The 21,329-nt window shown below is 42.5% G+C and overlaps 1 protein-coding gene across 2 annotated transcripts in view; it reads right to left on the minus strand.

Moving 5' to 3' along the window:
* The window catches only part of CA12 (carbonic anhydrase 12), a 29,180-nt gene that overhangs the window by 4,364 nt on the left and 3,487 nt on the right, over positions 1 to 21,329 (minus strand). For both annotated transcript variants that reach the window (XM_081839229.1, XM_081839230.1), the window contains exons 2-8: positions 19,327 to 19,347; positions 16,067 to 16,249; positions 14,691 to 14,833; positions 8,028 to 8,123; positions 7,016 to 7,079; positions 5,875 to 6,032; positions 3,670 to 3,796 (exon numbers count right to left, since the gene is read on the minus strand). In XM_081839229.1, coding sequence (XP_081695355.1) covers positions 3,670 to 3,796; positions 5,875 to 6,032; positions 7,016 to 7,079; positions 8,028 to 8,123; positions 14,691 to 14,833; positions 16,067 to 16,249; positions 19,327 to 19,347 — 792 coding nt within the window. The remainder of the gene's footprint in view (positions 1 to 3,669; positions 3,797 to 5,874; positions 6,033 to 7,015; positions 7,080 to 8,027; positions 8,124 to 14,690; positions 14,834 to 16,066; positions 16,250 to 19,326; positions 19,348 to 21,329) is intronic.

Genomic DNA, 21,329 nt, shown 5'->3' on the forward strand with positions numbered 1-21,329 from the left:
TTGGAATCCTGTGTATAGTTCAGGTCACCTCAACTGAAAAAAAGGGGGGGGCTCACTTAATCTCACTGTACACAAGTGGTACAGTGACAATAAAGTATTTCTATTTCTATGTTGTACTGCTGGAAAAAGGTTCAGAAAAGGGCATCCAGGATGATCAAAGGGTTGGAGCAACTCCACTGTAAGGAAAGGTTACAACATTTGTGGCTAGAAAAAAATTGTTTAGAATTTAGAGAAAATGTGAGTAAAGGGGGACATGACAGAAGTGTATAAAATTATGCATGGTGTGGCTCCTCTAATACTGCAACACAGAGACATCCAACGGAGCTGAATGTTTGGAAGATTCACGACAAAAGTACTTCCTCACGCAGGACATAATTAAATTAACCCCTTTTGAGGTAGCAAAAAAGGTTTGTGCTAGGCTTCTAAAGTGCTACAAGGCTTGAGTGTGAGGGTGCTGCAACACTCAGGACTGTGTGTGTGTGTGTGTGTGTGTGTGGTCCAGCTGAGTTGAGCTGATAGGAGGCAGGCACTGTACCTAAGCTGTAGGCGCATTGCCCATGTTAATTCCCTTCTGGCACATATGTATGTGTGCCATCATCATGTATGTATATATATGCAAAAGTAACCTTGAGCATATAGACTGGCACCTCCCCCCGCTAGCAGAGTTATTGTCCCTTCAACTGATGTATGACAGACAGGAATTCAGCAGGTCAGAACCAGCATTGTGAGTGTTATTCCTTGGAAGGCTGTGGGTTTTTAATTCCCACTGTTAACTGTTTGAAAGGGTTGCAGATCCCTTTGTGTGCTCTCACTGACTTGAATGGGACAAGATGTGTATACGATTTCAGACTTGAGCATGCTTGGATTTGAACTTGGTGGAACTTACAGTCTGAACCATGCACAGTTTGAAGTTCAAACTTTGAACCATGTGTGTTTGCTTCAAAGTAAGTCCCACTGGGGCAGCTCAGCTAGCCCTCCCCCTTCCCCTGTATTTCATCAGCAGTGTCTGTGTATAATAGCATGGTCTTATTCAACTGAGAAATGATGGAGGGTATGAGCTTGTCAACATCTTTTTTGACACATAGTACCTGGAATTTAGATTTTACTAGTAGCATGGCCTACTAAGATGCTAAGAACGCTAATTTTCTAAGATCAGTTTTATTTTTGCTCCTTTGAATGAAGGATTCTGTACAAGGCAGAGCTTAGAGCAGTCTTTATTGCAAATCCGTTATGTGACCAATTGAAAAATACAATATATAATAAAATTAGACAATCTATTTGCCACCTCAACGCTCATTATCAAGAACCACTCACTGCATCTTTCTTTAGGGAGAGAATAAAGAACCTTGTTTACAGAAAAATTAGCCATCTTTTGCCTTTCCTTTTCAAACAAATTTAAATTGGTGTTAATTTCTAAGGCAGAACACTGAGCATGTCAGATCATTTGGGACCTTTTCACACATTATGTGGCAACAAACTTAGGATTGTAAATGTGTGTACATATGATGGGGAACTCCAACCAGTTCTGATGCTCTGTGCCTGTATAATACACATGTGTGCCCCATTCACATGTATATGTACAGGTGTACATGCTTGACTGGGCTTCCACAATTGAGTTCCACAGAACAGAGGCAAGCTCAGCTTTCCCAGTTTAGTGGCTTCTTAGGTCTGTATACACAGATTAGAGCACATCTTTGAGTGTTTTGTGGGCTTGGGAATGGGCTCTGCATCAGCCAAGAATCTAAGAACAGCACACTCCTTCTCTGATGCAAACATGTCTGACATTGACACACAGGGCCATCGTCCTCACCATGAAGGGGAGGCTATTACAGAAGTCCACCCAGAGGAAACAGCTGTTGGTAAACATCTATCATAGAAGCAGAGAACTTGACTTGGACTTGCTTCTTTTGAGTTGGGAGACTGGCACTACCGGGCCCTTGGCATCTTGCCACAATTTTGATACCCTAGATTTTGACTATGTCCCCACCAAAGTTGCCACATTATGCACTAGATTTATTCAGCATCCCAGATATGAACTTTCAAAGAAATTAACAATTTTGAGCAAAGCACTTTAAAAACACCCACAACCTTTTATGGATACCATAGTGCTTGGTTGGTCTAGTTAAGTGCAAAGGATAAATGAAATGTAGCTTTCATGATATACAAGTTTGAAGGCCCATGAAATATCCTGGGTTGCGAAAGGAAATCTCCCCGTATCTCTTTCTTCCTTCTTTCCTGTCTTTGGGAGGGTCAGCTGTATAAACTACAGCTTAAGTTTATAAGTTACATGCCCTAGTTGAATAGCAAATGGGCAGACCAAGAGGTCCAGCCTGCCCAGCACAGCATAGGCTTAAAGACAGGGGTGGCATAAGACAAGCACGTGTCCCTGAAAGTGCTCTCTGGTGCACCTTGCGCATGAAGTCTTCTGCCAGCTGCTTGGTTCATGCTCCATGTAAAAGCTTTATTGGAGCATTTAACTGCTGTTTACCCTGTCAGTGCTATATAAATAATAAATAAGGTTTGGGGTTTCCCCATATGATTTTAGAGTACTACAATTTCAGACCTCTTCAGAAATCTAGTGGAGAATCCCTCCTGAGTTATTTATACAGTTGCAGGAAACTACAGCTGCAATTCTATGCAGAATTAACAGAATAAGCTCCTTTCAAAACAGTGGCTTATTTGAGAGTAAACATGCATAAGACTGCATTATGTATACTTTCTTTGCTGTAAAGCAACAAAGTTTGCGGTTCAGTTTGCAGAAAAGAAGCCCTGTGACAGTAATAAAAAACATTACTGATCCACAGTAAAATACAAGGCTCCCCCCCTTTTTATTTTTGACAGATGTCATTGTTGCATTGATTTGCCAATAATTTAGAACCATATAATAATCTTCAGCCAATTATTTTTGCCTCACATTTCACTTCAGTCAGATGGCTAATTTTTCCACTCATGACGGTGGGTTTTTTAAATCAATCCAGCGTTATGAGTCTTTTTATTACGTGTCAAACTCATTCTCCTGAATGGCTTCATCGGATCCTTTGAAACGCCCCAGAAAGTGTCTTCCTGCAATGCAAAGTTGTGGTTCCTTTTAGATGCAGATCATCAGACAGCAAAATATCCTTGTCCGCTGTTATATCCTGCCGAGCCAGAGGACGGCTCACAGGGGCCCAGATACTCAGGTTCCCAAAGAAAGCTGTCCACACCGCCAGGTTTACTTAAAGGAAAAGCAAACTCACAACCCCTGCTTCCAGCACTCTGTGGGACAAACTCCACAACAAGGAGATGGCTTGTCCACACCCAGACAGTGGCACAAATGCTTTTTATACAGCAGAGCAGCCCACAGGTGGCCATGATCTCCACCACACCCAAGGTTATCTTGAGGATTCAGCTGGTGCCAGCAAAGCTCCTGGACCACCTCACCTTTGGTTCAACACATCCACTTGCTGGTGCTTGTTGCAACTTTAGCCTTTTAGGAAATACAGTTGGGCTGCCCCAACAGAAGGCAAGATAAACAAACAAAACTGTATTTAATGACACCCCATTTCATATCATGTTAAGGGGGAATGCTGCACACCCAACAAACTGTTCTTGGCTTGGAAGTGTCTCTGGTGCAATTTATAAAACTCTAAACTCTGCATAAATTTGAAATTCGAATCTTCTGTTGCTTACCTTGCCTGAAGGACACAGAAACCAGCCTTTCATCAAACTCCTGGACTCTCCTATAGTTGTTCACCATTTCAAGAGGGGCAGGGTCACTAGGCTGTGTGCAGTACAGAGTGCTTTCCAGGGCCAGCAGCTATGAGCAAAGCACAACAGTTTTAATGATATCAGAGTGGCAGGAATGGAAAAGCAGGCTTTCCTTCCACCACCAGTCCTTATTACAGTTGAGACATTTTCCCCAGTATCTAGCTTTAATGTTTCTGTAGCTGGGATGTATTGACTCTACAGTATTAGTCAAAATTCAAGTGACCGAATTCTCCAATCTGTTAAGGTCACTTGGAATTCTGATTCGGTCTTCTGTACCCCTCCTAGTTTAGTGACATCTGCAAATTGGATGAGCATCCCTCAAGTCCCTCATCCAAGTTGTTTATAAAGATGTTGAACAACAATGGGCTCAGGGCAAGAACCCTGCAGTACCCCACTTGTCACTTTTTCCCAGGATGATGAGGAACCATTAATGAGTACTCTCTGGGTTCAGTCCATCAACCAGCTACAAATCCACCCAACAGTTAACTCATTCAACCCACATTTACCAGCTTCCTTGCAAGAATATCATGGGGGACTTTTTCAAAAACCTTACTGAAATCAAGATACTCTATGTCCACAGCATTTCCCTGATTCATCAAGTTTGTAATTCCATCAGAAAAGAAATGACTTATTTTTGAGAAACCTATCCTGGGTCTTAGTAATCACAGCATCGTTTTCTAGGTGCTCACAGACGAACTGTTGAATTATCTGTTCTAGGACCTTCCCTGGTATCGATGCCAAGTTCACCAGTCAGTAGTTACCTTGGTCTACTTTTTGCCTTTTTTGAAGATGGGGACAACATTTGCCCACCTCCAGTCTACAGGGACCTCACCTGTTCTCTTAACATGCAAACCGTTAACAGAAGGAAAATGTGGAAATGGCAGTATGATTTCCAGATGGAAAGTAGGCACTGTGAAAAGCTGGAAACCTCAGGAAGGGAGAGTGTTCTTGTGCTCAGATCCTGCTCGTGGGTTTCCCACAGGTATCTGGGTGCCACAATGAGAACAGGATGCTGAACTAGACGGCCCATTGGCCTGATCCAGCAGGTTCTCCTTATGTTCTGTAAAGCAGCTGCCACAGCAGACTTGACTAAGCCAGAGTCTTTAAGAGACCTGGATACCCCCACAATTAAGGAGAATTTGCTCTCTTACTATGTTTGACTAGGGCTGTTTCAAATAGCCACATATGGGGCTTGTATTCAGTCTTGACAGCTTTTTTAAAAAATGTCAACCCAGATCAAATGTGGGTGTTCTAATGTGGTTGAGTGCCAGCGGCAGAGCATGCCTTCCCAGTGTGCACGTGCCCGGGGGGGCAGGGCTTGGTGGGCACCATGAGGAGGAGGCAGCAGGGCAGGTGTGCACCCTGCCAGTCAGCCAGGTGGGGGCTGCACTCACCCGCCAGATGCCAACTCAGTGAGGGAGAGGGGCGGCGAAGCCACCACTGCCTCTCCTCTCTCCTGCTTCCACCCCGAGTCAGGCCTGCCTGCAGCTGTGCCCTTCCCCTCCCTCTCGCCTAGCCCAGGGGCAGCCCTAAAGAGAAAGGGCACCTCATTGCACCCCCTAAAAAAATGTGCCTTGGGCTATGGCCCTCCCCCATGCTGTGCCACTGCTGACTGCATTGCCTGGATTGCAATTTAGTACATTACTGCTTATCCTTCAGGTGGTTTGGTTTGGTTTTGCAGAGGATACTAGGTCTGTGATGGAATGTGCGGACAACCATTTCACCATGGCTACATTCAACACACGTTCAGGTCTTGCCCAAGTTTCTTAAATGTGCCCCAGGATCTCTTGGGTTGCAACTCTCATATTGTCCACTGATTGCTTGCACAGCCCTGGACACACTGATGACAGAACAATTTCATTTCATTTTTCACACTGGGTCAAATTAATTAGCCCTGTCTGTGTTTTCCATGTCTCAAACACTAGGGTGGAAATTCAGTCTTAATCTTCAGTTTGAATCCAACACAGTAAAGCTAAGACGGTAGATGGGAGTCTAGCCTGTGCACAACAGCAGCATCCATAAAGGTGTAAGTAGGTGGGAAACTCAGAAGGCAGGTATACACTTCATGCACAATTACTGGCAAGATTACCGGCTTTAACTGAGAACATATGTTTTATAGACCCTTGCCTGTTCCTCTGAAATTTGTACTGGCTTTCGAAAAACCGTCCAAAGAACACTTGGGTAGCAAGGAGGTGTGGTCAGGGATCCTTCATAGCGGTAATATTCATCCAGTCTATCTGGGAGCAAATCTTGGACGTTGAAACCCGGGATGAAGGCTTCCTGATCTGAAAGAGATCATCCTTTTTTCAGTAACTATATTCTTGCCAGCCCAACTCTCAGCATATTTTTGGATGCAGCATTTCCTTAATTCTTTACTTTGCCCTCTTTTCCATTATTCCGGATAAGGAGGTTTCATTTGTGCATGCAAGAGAATGAGCACTTTCACCAGTCAGTCCCCCTGATGCTGTGCATCTAGCTAGAGAAGCAAAGTGTTGTGCTCCAAAGGTCACAGCTTTGACAGCCAATCAGTGTGGCTGGCTGCTGCAAAACACATACTTTGCTGAGCAACAAAAGTCATCATGACACATGCTCAACCGCAGGTTAGCTAACTTGTCTAGGTCAGGGGTGGGGAGATGACAGTGAGGCAGACAACAGGGTGGGTGCACAACAATGGTATTGATGGATAAAACAAGCAGAATGTATTTTGTTACGCTGCTTTTTTAATTTTTTGTTTATGCTGCTTTGGGTTATCACTTGCTTATAAACAATTCAGTACCACATGCAGCAAACCAGGGGACGTGGGTGGCGCTGTGGGTTAAACCACAGACTTGCCGATCAGAAGGTCGGCAGTTCGAATCCCCGCGATGGGGTGAGCTCCCGTTGCTCAGTCCCTGCTCCTGCCAACCTAGCAGTTCGAAAGCACGTTAAAGTGCAAGTAGATAAATAGGTATCGCTCCGGTGGGAAGGTAAACGGAGTTTCCATGCGCTGCTCTGGTTCGCCAGAAGCAGCTTAGTCCTGCTGCCCACATGACCCACTAGCTGTACGCCGGCTCCCTTGGCCAATAATGCGAGATGGGCGCCGCAACCCCAGAGTCAGCCACGACTGGACCTAATGGTCAGGGGTCCCTTTACCTTTACCTTACAGCAAACCAACCTCACACTGATCTCTAATGAATTAACCTGCACTGCAAGCACATCCTAAATTGACAAAGTCTTCTGATTTGACTGCTTAGAGATGCAAAATTCCAGTTGAAATCTTCTTTCCTACCTTTGTATTTCACATTCTGAAAATGACTGAAGATCTTTTCGAACGATGGATTGAATGCGCCTGTCTGTAACAAAAATGGAGAAGATTTATTTTCTAAAGCCATTATAATTCTGCGTAGTTTTATGTTCAGCAAGTACTTGCAGATCTTTATTAGGCACCATTAATGGTAATGGAAGAGGAGAGCCCACCAAGGGGCAAAATCCAGCAGGAAGGTCTCCTGCCCAAGAACACAGTAGCACAGCTCCCATCCACTTCAATGGAACTTGCATAGGAGAGCTTTGGGTGGATGGTTTCCCCATGTTTACTCAGTAGGGAAGACCATGTGGATGTTTTGGGCACCCGAATGTTTTGGTCTGACCTTGTTGTTTCAGTTTACACCATCATTTGTTGGCGATATAAGCCCAGCCACAGATTTAGTGGGCTGAGGTCATTTCTTTTCAGGGCACAAATACATTTGTGTTTCAATAACCCCAGAGCTGCTCTCATTAGAATAATGGCATCTGGTGGTGAGTGATTTCTTCAACCACATTCTAAAATACTTAATAGCCATGATTATAGTTCACTAAACCATTAGCAAAATAGCACTGGAAAAGCAACCCCAAACATATTTTGTGACCAAAGCATACTTTGGGGAGGGAGATGATGTTGTTTGCATTGTAAGATGTATGAAACAGCTTTCAACAGGGCAGCAATCCTTCATCCACAAGGGCAGGCAATCAAAAGAGCCTTGTCTCCTCCTTTTCCCTGTGTCTGGAGCAGGGGAGGGGAACATGTGGCTCTCCAGATGTTGATGGGCTACAACTTCTGCTATCGCTGAGCACTGGCAAGTGTGGCAGGGGCTGATGGGAGTTGGAGTCCAACAACAACTGGAGGGCCAAAGCTTCTCTAGCTCTGGGACAAGCTTGGAACCTGGATAGAATCATCAACTGCCAAGAGCCAGATAAGACCCTATTATATTAAACCTCTGGGTGGACTTTAGTTTTGGACACTTTTGAGGGAAAGAGCCGCTTACCTCAATCAGGATTGCCAAGACTGCCAGTCCATCTGATTTGTCCATTGCTGAGTTCACGTCCAGATATTTGTCAGAGTTGTAATGTACGATGTGGAGCTACAGAGGGGGAATAAAATGGCAAACACCAACTGAAGGCTTAACCACTGGAGGATGTCTCTGCAGCTTCTTAGCTGGAATATAAATGGCGGAAACTCTCCGGAAAAAAGAAGAAAAGTATTTCATATTTTGAAAAAAGAACAATTGGACATTATTTGCCTGCAAGAAACACATGTGACAAGGCTCCATAGAAAAGTGTTAATCAATAAAAGATTAGGCCAAGAATTTATTTCTTCGGATAAAGTTAAGAAAAGAGGAGTGGTGATTTATGCAAAGGAGAGCCTGTCACCGAAATTTCTATTTAAAGATGAACACGGCAGAATTTTGGCGATTGAAATTCAGACGCAAGGAGAAAAATTTTTGATATTAGGAATATATGCTCCAAATGAAGGAAAATCGGAATTCTTCAGGAAGCTGCATGAGATTATGCTGGACTACTTAGACTACAACAACATTATTATGTTGGGCGATATGAATGGGGTTGTATCTGTAAACATGGATAAGTCGCAAAGTGCCAACATAATGAAAGATGGCAGACTACCTAAAACTTTCTTTGAAATGACTGACAATATGGACTTAATTGACATATGGAGGGTTAAGAACCCCTTAGGAAAAGAAGGAACTTTCTTTTCTGAAGCTCATCTGACATGGACACGAATCGACCAAATATGGACAACTAGAGGACTGGTACCTAAGACTAGAAAAGTGGAAATCTGCCCAAAAACTTGCTCCGACCATAATGCTTTGAAAGTGGAATTGAGACTTAACATAACCGGATCCTTTAGATGGAAAATGAATGACACCTTATTAAGGGATCAGGAGATTGTTAAGAAGGCCCAAAAAACTTTAAAGGACTATTTTGAAATAAATCTAAACACCACTGTGGAAAAAAGAACAATCTGGGACGCAAGTAAAGCAGTTATGAGAGGGTTTCTAATACAACAAAATACGATTAAGAAAAAGTTCTGGAATGAAAAGGAGAAGATATTGGAGAAAATAAGAGAAGGAGAGAAAAAATTAAGATCTAGGCCCAAGTCGAAGGAAGTGCTGAGAGAGGTGAAATTTTTCCAGGCACAATACTCGAAATTGATAAATCAAGAGGTGGAATGGAAAATTAAACAAATGAAACAAAGATCCTTTGAATCAGCAAACAAGTGTGGGAAACTGCTAGCATGGCAGTTGAAAAAGAGACAAAAACTTAACACAGTTACAAATCTAGAGATTGAAAGGAGAATGGTTCAGAAACCCGAGGAAATTAGAAAGTGTTTCCAGAGATATTTTAAAGAACTTTATTCACAAGGGCCACAGAAAGACTTTGAGATGGATCAATTCCTTAAAACTAATGGATTACAAAAAATAACTCAGGAAATGAGAACTACCCTGAATAGTAATATCACCCAGCAAGAAATTGAAAGTGCCATTCAGAACCTTCAACTAGGCAAATCTCCAGGCCCTGATGGACTTACCTCCAAATATTATAAGGTTTTGAAGGACTATTTGATACAACCTCTGTTGGAGGTCTGCAATCAGATTATGGAGGGGAGGAAGGCACCGGAGACGTGGAAAGAAGCTTTCATCACATTGATACCTAAACAAGAAACTGAAAAGACCCAGCTTAAGAACTACCGCCCCATCTCACTCCTAAACGTGGATTACAAAATTTTTGCGGATATTTTAGCAAGTAGGTTTAAAAAAGTACTTAATGAAGTGATCCATAAGGACCAGGCTGGCTTTCTCCCCGGTAGGCATTTGTTTGATAATACAAGAAACATTATTGACATTTTGGAACTTCTACAAACAAATCTTAATACTAGAGCGGTTTTAATCTTTATTGATGCGGAGAAAGCCTTTGACAACATTTCTTGGATGTTTATGAAGAAAAATTTGGAAGGGATGGGAGTGGGGCGGGGGTTTGAAAATGGAATAGAAGCAATTTACTCAGAGCAAAAAGCTAAATTGATTGTTAACAATGTGGTGACAGAGGAGTTCAAAATAGAAAAAGGGACACGACAGGGGTGCCCCCTATCCCCCCTATTGTTTATTTCAGTCCTGGAGGTGCTATTGAACATGATTAGAAAGGACCGGTCTGTACAAGGAATTGAGGTCGGAGTGAAACAATATAAACTGAAAGCTTTTGCAGATGACTTGGTATTAACATTACAGGAGCCAGTCTCTAGCACTAAAAGAGTGTTAGAATTAATTTCTGATTTTGGTCGGGTGGCGGGATTTAAGCTGAACAAGCAAAAAACTAAGGTTCTAGCAAAAAATTTGACAACTACAGAAACAGATGAGTTCCTGAAAGAAACAGAATTAAATGTGGTTAAAAAAGTAAAATATCTAGGGGTGTACTTGACCTCCAAAAACTTGAATTTGTTTAAAGATAATTATGAGAAATGTTGGTCAGAAATCAAAAGAGACTTGGAAATATGGTCAAGATTGAAACTTTCCTTGTTGGGCCGGATAGCAGCTATAAAGATGAATGTATTGCCGAAAATGTTATTTCTGTTTCAGGCCCTACAGATCGTGGACAAAGTGGAATGTTTTGGAAAGTGGCAGAAGGATATTTCCAAGTTTGTTTGGCAGGGCAAAAAGCCCCGAATAAAGTTTAAAATACTAACTGATGCGAAAGAAAGAGGGGGATTTGCCCTGCCAGACTTGAGGTTATATTATGAATCTGCAGCCTTCTGCTGGTTGAAAGATTGGATCTTATTGGAAAACACTGATGTCCTAGATCTGGAAGGGTTTGACAATGCTTTTGGGTGGCATGCATATTTGTGGTATGACAAGGTTAAAGTTCACAAATTGTTTAAAAACCATATTGTCAGAAGAGCAATTTTGATGGTCTGGACAAAATATAAGGACTTATTGGAGAGTAGGACTCCGAGGTGGCTCTCACCGGTGGAGGCCAAGGCACGTAAGAGACTTAACATGGAAGCCTACTGGCCTAAATATTGGGAAATAATTGAAAAAATTGGAGACAATTGGAGGCTGCTGAGCTTGGAAAAATTGAAAAACAAGGTGCGAGATTGGTTGCATTATGCTCAAATCCAGGAGGTTTTTAAAGTGGATAAAAAGGTTGGATTCCAGGTGGAAAAATCGAAACTAGAGACAGAACTGTTAGAGCCAAAAAATAAATTACTTTCGAGAATGTATAATTTGCTGCTTAAATGGAATACACAGGATGAGACAGTCAAATCCGCCATGATAAAATGGGCACAGGACTTGGGGCACAACATTATGTTTGAAGACTGAGAAAGGTTATGGAACACCGGAATGAAATTTACGGCATGTAGTGCCTTGAAGGAAAATATTATGAAAATGATATACCGGTGGTACATGACCCCAGTCAAACTTGCTAAGATATATCACCTGTCTGATAACAAATGTTGGAAATGTAAAGAGGCGGAAGGGACATTCTTTCACCTCTGGTGGACTTGCCCGAAAGTGAAGGCCTTTTGGGAGATGATTCATAATGAACTAAAAAAGGTACTTAGATTTACCTTACCTAAGAAACCGGAGGCCTTTCTTCTGGGCATTGTGGACCAGAGAGTACTTAAGAAAGATAGAACTTTTTTTATGTATGCTACCACAGCAGCAAGGATCCTGATTGCTAAGCATTGGAAGACACAAGATTTACCCACGCTGGAGGAATGGCAGACGCAGTTGATGGACTATATGGAACTGGCTGAAATGACTGGCAGAATCCGAGACTTGGGAGAAGAAACAATCGAGGAGGACTGGGAAAAAATTTAAAGACTATTTGAAAAAACATTACAAGTTGTATGAATGTTAAAAAATGCTCTTTTTAGAAATTCTTGCTTCAGCATTGGTAAATTAATGAAATGGAAATTAAGGTACAAGAAGTTAAAGGTGGAATAATGAAATAACTTTATTATGTTTAAGTTAAAACATATAAGATTTGGGTTACAATAGTTTTGAAATTAGGCAACATGATAAAATGAAAGATACAATAAGTTTGGAAATAAGTTAACAAATTGCTGATATTTTGTATTACAGAGAATGCAGGGTTTGGAGGACGTGGGGAAGTCCAATAGATGTGTTGGAAAAAAGGATTATGGAAATTTGTAATTTCTCTACTGTATTTTTCTATCTATGTCTTTATTTCTTTTTTCTGTACTTCATAAACTTAATAAAAATATTATAAAAAAAAAAATGAAGGCTTAACCACTGGTGGAGGAAGGCAGGTGGGGGTGGGGGTGGTGCGCACCGGGTGTCAGCTGTGAGGGCGGGTGACATCACTGCGCCACCCCCACCCCACCCTCACTGTGTGGGCGATGGGCTATTAGGGACGATGCTGCCACAGGCAGCTAGCGGCATCCCCCCCCCCACGCTCGCAGCAGGCAGCTAGGGATGCTCACCATATGGGCAGCTAGCCCCGCCCCTGCGCTGCTCCGGGTGCCAGGGCAGGTAGCTCCACCCCTGGGCTTAACAAATTTACAAAGCTTGCAAAAGATAATCTGATTTACTGGATGCCTCACTGCAGTATAAGTTGCCTGATTAGGAAAACGGACTATATATATATATATATGGCTGAAAGCACCAGCATGCTGGATTTCACACACCCCAAGCCTGGCCTAGTTATAATAGAACACAGGTGCAGAATCTGGGGCCTGGGGGCTTGGCTTGGCCCACCAGGCTTCCCCATTTGGCAGGTAGTGGGGCAGGTAGACATGAGGCTTCAAAAGAACAACGAGCAACAGATTATTCCTTTGCAGAGACCAGATGTGCTCCCCTCCCCTTCAGTGTGGTAGGAGTGCGCCTTGCTCAAGGAGGGGAAAGCGGTTTCTATTCAATGTAAACCACTTTCCCCTCCCAGAGTCACTCTTTGAACCTCCAAAAACTGATTTTCAGAGGTTTACGGAGTAGTGTGGAGCTGCTTGCAAAGGACTTTAGCACAGCATTTTGTGAAATCACTGTGATGTCTGGTGATTGACATGTGGACAGCCTTGCCCGCTTGTCAAATCTGGCCCGCTGGCGGAGGAGAGAGTAAGATCTGGCCCACCAGTCAGAAAAGGTCCCCTATCTCTGTAACAGACCATCAGAATTACAGCATTAACTACAGAAGTGGCAGAATGGGGAAATCTGTTTGATGGGTACAGTCCACCAAGAATATGGTATTTTAATGAGGTGGCTTATGTGGGACAGCTTCTGGGCAACTTGGATGCCCCCTGTTAACAGCAAGGAATATGGGATGGGGAAGAGTGCCAACATCACACCATTAGGGTTTTCTGCCTCACGAACCAAAATGTATTGCTACAGCCTTGCGCTCTCAGTCCCTTGTAATTGACCTTGAATTATACTTTATGGCAGGCATCCATGTCTTCTGCTAGACTTATAATTAGTGAAAGACATGAAACAGCTTTGTGGTTGTGAACTGAAGGAACTGAACATAATGGCAATTCTTTGTGGTGTCCACAGAACAGTGTCATAGCTATGGGGGGGGGGTAGCTAGATTTTTGCCCCAGGTGAAGCCTCCAGAGGGGCGCCATTGAGGTTCCCAGCCTCTCTCTCTCTCTGTGTGTGTGTGTATGCGTGTGCACAAATGAATGGGTGTGCATGCCAAACTGAGTCTTTGACCCAGGTGAAATAAAGCCTAGTTTGACACTTGCATGGAATGGATTGTGGTGCTGTGTTCAGATTGGTCCTCCCAGGCAGTTCTGTAGAATAAATATCTAAACTAGGATTGCAAAACTTATTAGCATATCTGGATCAATCAGCAGTTCTTAAGAGCACCCTCATCCCAGGGTGGCGAATGTGGTGCTTGCCAGATATTGGTGATTCCTGATCTTTGGTCATGCTGGCTGGGACGGATGGGAGATGTAGTAAAAAAAAAATAGTTACACTTGGCATAGATTTCTCCCTGCTAACAGATATGATAGTTCACCATGTACTGAATCTTTAAGGGAAAAATATTTTTCTGGTATCATTTGGAACTTGTTTGTGTTATGATCTGGTGCTACAAGAATTGTAAAAGTGTTGCTTAGAGAAGGTGGGGCTTGTAGAGAGTTGTTTGTCCTGAGGAAAACTATATCAGGGAATGAAATAGAATACAACTTCTTGAAGAGCTAATAAACTTTTTTTATTATTAAAGTTGTGAAACTCAAAATATATTTTTCTTTACTTAATAAGTTTGATTAAAATATGTATAAGTATGTAAGTTTGATTAAAATATGTATATTTTACTTAATCTTTACTTAATAAGTTTGACTAAAATATGTATATTAAAAATATTAGCTGCTTTTCCATGTGAGAAAAGGTCCTAAAAGTGGCATACAAAACTTGTGATGAACAAAGCCAGCTGTGCTGTGCAGCAGAGGGGAGCAACTAGCAGTCTGCTTCTCCAGCCTCATAAGGAAAAGGAAAAATAAGGCGGGAAATTTAGTGTATTTTAATCTTGCCTTTCAATTTTAATTGTTGTTGGATCTTAATTGTAAATTGTCTTGAGTGCCCTTTGTAGGGCCAAAACGTGGCATAAAATGTTTTAATAAATAAATTAATAAATAGATATCTGAAAGGCGCAATAGATTGAATGCCTAAAAATCTTACTTCAGCAGCAAAATGCCTCCCACCAATTGTGTGTTCAGATCCTTCCTGCTTGTTCCGGTTTCCCCAGTGTAAATGGAGCTGAGCGGCAGAATAGTGGGCAGGGAGGCTCCGGATGCGCATGCTTTGAGAAAGACTCATTCTTACTAGGAGAGGAGAAGATGGGAGAGGGAGACAACACGACATGAGAGTATTAAATGCAGGGGCAAAACTCAGTGCAGGTCCACGACACATATTTACATAAAATTGCATATGCTAATTTATATGTACAGAGGCAAATGAATTCTGCCAGTTCTGATCTTAGATGTAGCTTCCCAAGTTAGGATGCACCTCAGATTGCTCTCACCTTTTGGGGCAAGACCTTAAACTGAGATCTACATTTAGGGCTCCTAGTAAAACACTGGCTAATATCACAGTCCTCAGAGGATTAATGTTGGGATGTTAATGCATTTTAAAAGGGTTATATTTCACACTGGTGCAGAGGCAACCAGAAACTTTGCAGCCATTGAAGGAAGAGAGTTATTTTGTCATCAAACCTGCTGCAAAAGGGAATAATTCACAATACTGTAAAGACATTAAGGAAGTTCAGATACAACTTACTATGTGCATATGGATGGAGATTACTAAGGAAGAAAATTCTGAATATCATGTGCATTTTTGTTGGGATGAGGAAACTAAAGGGATGACAAACTAGCAACGTTTTGAAGCATCCTGTTTCTCTGCTAGTTGTATTTTTCCATATTCTGACTGCTGCCAATATCCAGAATATGAAACAAAATACTAAATGCAGCTCATCCCTCTAAACTTGGAAGAAGAACATTGTACCTTGGTTGCCAAGCCCAATTTAACATGCTAGGCGGTTATTATTCACTGTGCTTTGGTGAGAGTTGTACACCTTGTGGTTTTAGAGCTATTTCGTCTATTAGTAGCACTGTATTAAGACCGTCATAATCGTCACCAATAGCAAGTCATTTAACTTGTAACTGAGGTTCTTTGAGTGGCCACTTGTGTAGACACACATATGGGTACAGAACCAATATGTGTGACAACACCTCCACACAGGAGGGAAAACTAGATCCAAAGTTATGTGCCAAAATAAATAGGCAGTGTGGTGAAGACTGTAAACCCAACCAAATCCTATCTAGGCTGATCCCTGAACGTCTACAAAATGGGAATAAGGCTGGCCTATGTTATCTTTTTTTTTTTTAAAAAAAAAAGAGATAATAAATTATTATAAATTATTATTATTGAGAAAATATATATTGAGAACAATCAGAACACTCTAAAATCCTGTACAAGTGCTAAATAGTATTCTAAATAGTATTCAATGTAATGATAGTAATAGTTCAATTTTCTCTGTCCATGTTAGCCTCCCTTACCTGAATGTCCATTATTGGTCAAAATAAACTCCTCAGTGGGGGAGACATTGTAGCCTTCCAGTTCTATGGGCAGAAGAGTTGAATCATACTGGAGAACGTCATTGTGAAAATCAATTGGAGACTGGAATACTCCTCCACAAAAGGGGAACATCTTGGGCCACACTCGCTCCCCATCAGAAGAACCTCAGGGAGACAATAAAGGAATCCAGATTCAAAACACAGGAAGATGCATGGCACAGGGTCAGACCATTGGCCTGTCTCGCCCAGTAGCCTTCAGCCCCTACAGACATTCGAGAAATACCTTGAACTCAAACATCCATTTAGGGACCCATTTGGAAAACTATTGTAAGCAAGTGAAAAGGCTAGCAGGATGATTGTAAATTCAACAGTATAATTTAGATTAAGATATAATGGGAAGGGGGAAACTAGATGGAAGATATAGAATATGCAGCTAATTTTGAAAGTACAATGACCCATCGGAGGAGGAGAAGGGAAGTCGTTGGGTGTATTGTTTTATATTTACCAGAAGCCAGAACAACAAGAGGGATTGCTGCGCAGCTAAAGCAGCGATCCCTCTTGCTGTTCTGGCTCCTGGGATAGCTGCGCAGCCTGCATTTGTTCCATAAGACGCACACACATTTCCCCTTACTTTTTAGGAGGGAAAAAGTGAGTCTTATAGAGCAAAAAATATGGTAATTGTGGAAAATGTGTACCTGAAAATTTGTTTTGTTTTGTTTTGTTTTTTTAAAGAACCTTGGACATGTAAAAAAGCAGGTATATGTTGTCCTGGGAACTATACAGACAATTGCTTCTTGAGACAAGCCTTATGGCCTGCCCAGTGTTACGCTCGTTCCATGCCTTGAAAGGGTTTGAGCGGTTTCCCACCACCTCTCCCCCACTTTCTAAGAACAGGTCTGAGTGGTTTTGCCCTTGAAAACCCCACTCTTTACTGCTGAATCGGAACAACCAGCAATCCGCAGAAAACCTAATTGCCATTTGTTCCAATTCAGTGGTAAAGAGTGGGTTTTCCGGGGCGGGGGGAAGTAGCGGGCCATATGGATGAGTCCTTATTTGGATTAGGAGCAGGGAGAACCTAGGTTCAAATCACTGTTAAGTCATAAAACTCACTTTGTGATGTGCCTCTCTCTCTCTCTAAGCCTGGCCCCTGGCCCACCTAGTGGAGTTGTGAGGATAAAAGTGGAGTTGTGAGGATAAAAGCTCCTTGAAAGATAAACACTTAATGGCAACAACTCCCTCTCCTCTCCTTGCCTTGCCAGCAGAACAGAATCGTCTCTTGCTGCCCCCTCTGCTCCAAGGAACACCACAACCTTGCCCTGACCTGTTAGAATCACATCCTGCAGACGAAACACCTTTCAACAGCAATGTTATATACCTGAGGTGCCTGTGTGTGCACGTACACACAATTTCTACGTCTTTAGAAACAGTGGAATGGGTTTAAATGTGCAAAGGTCTCCTGCAAGCTTCCTACATGGAGGGCAGGACCTGGGGTGGGGGGGAGCTCCTTATCTGACTCAGATAAATGGAAATGTCCTGCAGCAATAAGGAAAAGGAATTGAGAGCTGATGATTGCTAAAGTAGGACTGGGAAACTCTTAAAGGAGAGAAACAAGCAGCTTCAGCAAGTCGTAACTCTACACAAAGATGAACTGTGTGGGGCTGGGCAGCGGAGACAGCAAACACTCTGCATCATTTCCCATGTGACAGAAAGGTCTCTTGAAAAAAACAATAATTCCAAGACAGATTTCCCCTAAGGAGAAATTGTGCCATGAAGCTATTTCGCTTTGGAGGCTACCTTGAAGCAATGCACTTCCCTAAGTGTGTCTTACAAGGTCAATTTCCCTGTGGAGAGAGAGTATGATATGGGCATATGTGTTCATGTATGCTTTTAATATCTGCATATTTACAAATATAAAAAGCACAGAGGAACAGCCATGCACTCAGATAGGGCTTCTCCTGTTATTGAATATTCATCCTAATTTGCCTTGCACAAAGCTTACACTGAGGGCAAACAAACAAACAAACAAACAAGATAAGATAAGATAAGATAAACCTAAATTTCCAGAAAGCCCTTCTACCCCTCCCACAAAATACTGGAAGTGACCATAGATATCATGCCTGTGTATAAACTTGCATCGGTTCATCTCACATGCAAATGGCACATCCTTGAAGCCCCTTAGCCAGTTGAATAATTCAGACTTCGCTGTCTTCTTTGCAGCCACATTCCACCTCTTAGAACAGGGGTTGGCCACATGCGGCCCACAAAGACCGTTTTACTGGCCCATGAGCCACTCTCAAACTGAGCCGCCCACTCGGCGAGTCCCCCGTGCACTGTGCTAAACCAGCACGGCGTGGCAGTGCACAGAAGCTATTTCCGGCGCCGTGGACATGCGCAGATGTGATTTCTGGCATTGCGCTGCGCCAGTCCGGCCCACGGACGATCTCCGTAGGAGTGATCCGGCCCATGGCCAGTAAACCTTGCCGACCCTTGTCTTAGAGTGTTTCTACCCAGCAAAGCAGGTAAGGGATGTCCAATAGCTAGTAAACACCAGCCATCCAAAGTCAGTAAAGAACTTTTTCCAGCTCTTCATTTGACACAACACATTAGGATTTCCATTCCTGGGCTTTAACACAAAGTCCTTGAAGGTGCTGTTTTTCTAGAAAAAGAGGCACCGGAACTCACCATGAATAACTCCCTTGTTGTCTTACAATGGCAATGGTGCCAGAAATGAGTTCCTGCAAGTTCTGGGGGAAAAACAGCCCTGGTCCTTGAGACTCAACATTAAGGAACTAAACACAAAGATGTTCCATTTATACAGCACAACGTTGTCGCCACACAGTACACCTTTGCCACCAGCCAGCTGCTGCCTTCTACCCCAGCTCATTTTCAGATACTTGTGTGGCCTGTCACCTAGCAGTGGCCTGTTAAGTTCTACCTTCACTTACTTTTTTGGTCAACCAGTTGACCTGGTAGTTAGCCAAGTGCTCAGCCCACCTCTTTGAACAAGAATTGATTTCATGTGCCACAACATGTTCCTGTGATATCTGTACCACATCATGGCATCACGTGCTGTTATCACCTGATGCGCCCTGTTGTTTGGGTGAATGGAAGATATGTAGGCATTAGATCAACAAAACAGATCCTGCTATTAACTAAATGAGACCTCCCTAAATCTAACCTGACATTAAACAAATAGGATAAAGAATTACAATTTAATGTATTGACCTAAAGTCACTACTTACCCATATAAGACCACTTGGACCCTAGAAGGAAAATAAAATAGATATAACTTAGAACACATACAAAATAAAGTACTATAGCTAAACGTGTATAAAAGTATAACATAAAATAACAACCAACTGTATATATATAGTATATATATACAATATATATATTGTAATTAACTAGTAACTAAGAAATTCAACCAGAATTTGGTTAATTCTTTCTCTCAATCTGTTTTCCCATTGTATGATGTCTTTCTAAGATTGTAAACCTGAGAGCAGGGACTATGTTTAGTAATTTGAAAGCTGCTCTGGGAACCTTTTTTTTTTTGCTAAAGAGTGGGGACCTTGAATGAAAGAATGAATATTTCCTCAGAAATAAATCCCAGTGCATATAGTGCTGCTTGCACTCTCTCTCTCACACACACACGCACACACATGCACATACCTAGCACTATCCAGTGCTCACCCTACAGAGCAGTCCCATTGAAGCTAATCGACAAGATTAACTTCGATTCATTAATTTCAGTGGGTCTGTTTTGAGTAGGATTGAGTACTTAGGTCAGCCTCCATTACTGAGGACTGGAAATGTTGCCAATGTACCACCAATGTTTAAAGAGGGATCTGGAAGGATCCTGGAAGTTATAGCCCAGTTAGTTTAATGACTGTCCTGGGAAAACTGATGGAAAGTTGGATAGCTCAATGTAGATGTTGACCCAGTGTGATGTTCAACATTTTGAACTGAATGTTGGAGTCCTGGGTTCAAATCCCCACTCAGCTATGAAGCTGAGTGATTTGGGGCCAGTCACTGTCACCCAATGCAGCCCAGCCCAGACTCATCCATTGTGAGGATAAAATGAAGATGGAGGAGAACCATGTATGCCACTGTGAGCTGCTTGGAGGAAAGGTGTGGTGATGATAATGATGATAACGATGATGATAAATAAATAAATCCACTGTAGTCATCTTCATGCAAGAACAGAATGAAGGTTGAGGTATGTTTTCTCTCTCTCTCTCTTTCTGTGTGTGCATGTGTTGAAAACCTCTCATACTTTGGGCTTTAAAAGGTTGTTTGCAGCAAACATCTTGTGTGCATGGCGTACGTGAGAAGAAGGAGCAGCCAGTGCCCCTCCCTCTCTCCCTTCCCACAGAAACCTCCTAAGAACACACAGGTGTCCCTGCCTCCCCCTCCTTTCACAATATAACTTCTGTCTCTTGTTTCAACAGCAGAACTGGTGTGTTTAAGAGGGAGCAACCAGAAGGTTTTTGTATTAAACACCAAGGGCTTTAACACAACTGAGATACTACTCTTACTGCCCTTCTTTATTTCTTTGATTCATTATTTTAAAATTTCTAATCCCTCTCTCCAGTTAAAACTGCTCCAGGCATTGAGCTCAGTGTGCTTTGGGCTATTGCAACTTCTTTCTTTAAGCAAAGTGTGGAGGAATAAGAGCAACAGAAGCTGTTAAGAATTCACTCTTTTTCTCAACAGCAGCATTATTCAGCAGCTTTTGAGTTTACAGTGAACACAGCTCAGTTTCTGTAGGTGTGTGTTTGGGGTGTGTGTGTGTTGTCTTTTCCTAGACTAAAATATCTTCAATTAGTGTAACTAGTAGCAAAACAAATAGGATTTGCAGTGGCCCCTACTTGCTAGGGGTTGTAAATCAGGCATGGGGAGCCTATTGCCCTCCAAATGCTCTGTCTGCATCTCCCAACCCACCCACCATGAAAACAGGCCATGTCTGCTTCGGCTGGTGGGAGTTGGGAGTCCAACATCTGGAGCAACCCTGTTTTACACATCATCATCATCCCTATTCTGCCTTTGGGGAGGGGGAAGATCTTGGAGCGTTGCCTTCATCATTTTGTTTCTGTCCACGCACCATGCAGCTCAAGGTAGTGTACGTGCAGAGGCCGATTTAGGGGAATGTGACCTGTTTGGTCGCCCTGGGTGTGGAGCCTTGGGAATGCCACAGGGGTGCCGCAACTATGATGTAGAATGGAACGTGAGAGGAGGTGGCGGCACA

Source organism: Podarcis erhardii (genome assembly GCF_964252035.2).
Source record: "Podarcis erhardii genome assembly, chromosome: 14".
Lineage (NCBI taxonomy): Eukaryota > Metazoa > Chordata > Lepidosauria > Squamata > Lacertidae > Podarcis > Podarcis erhardii.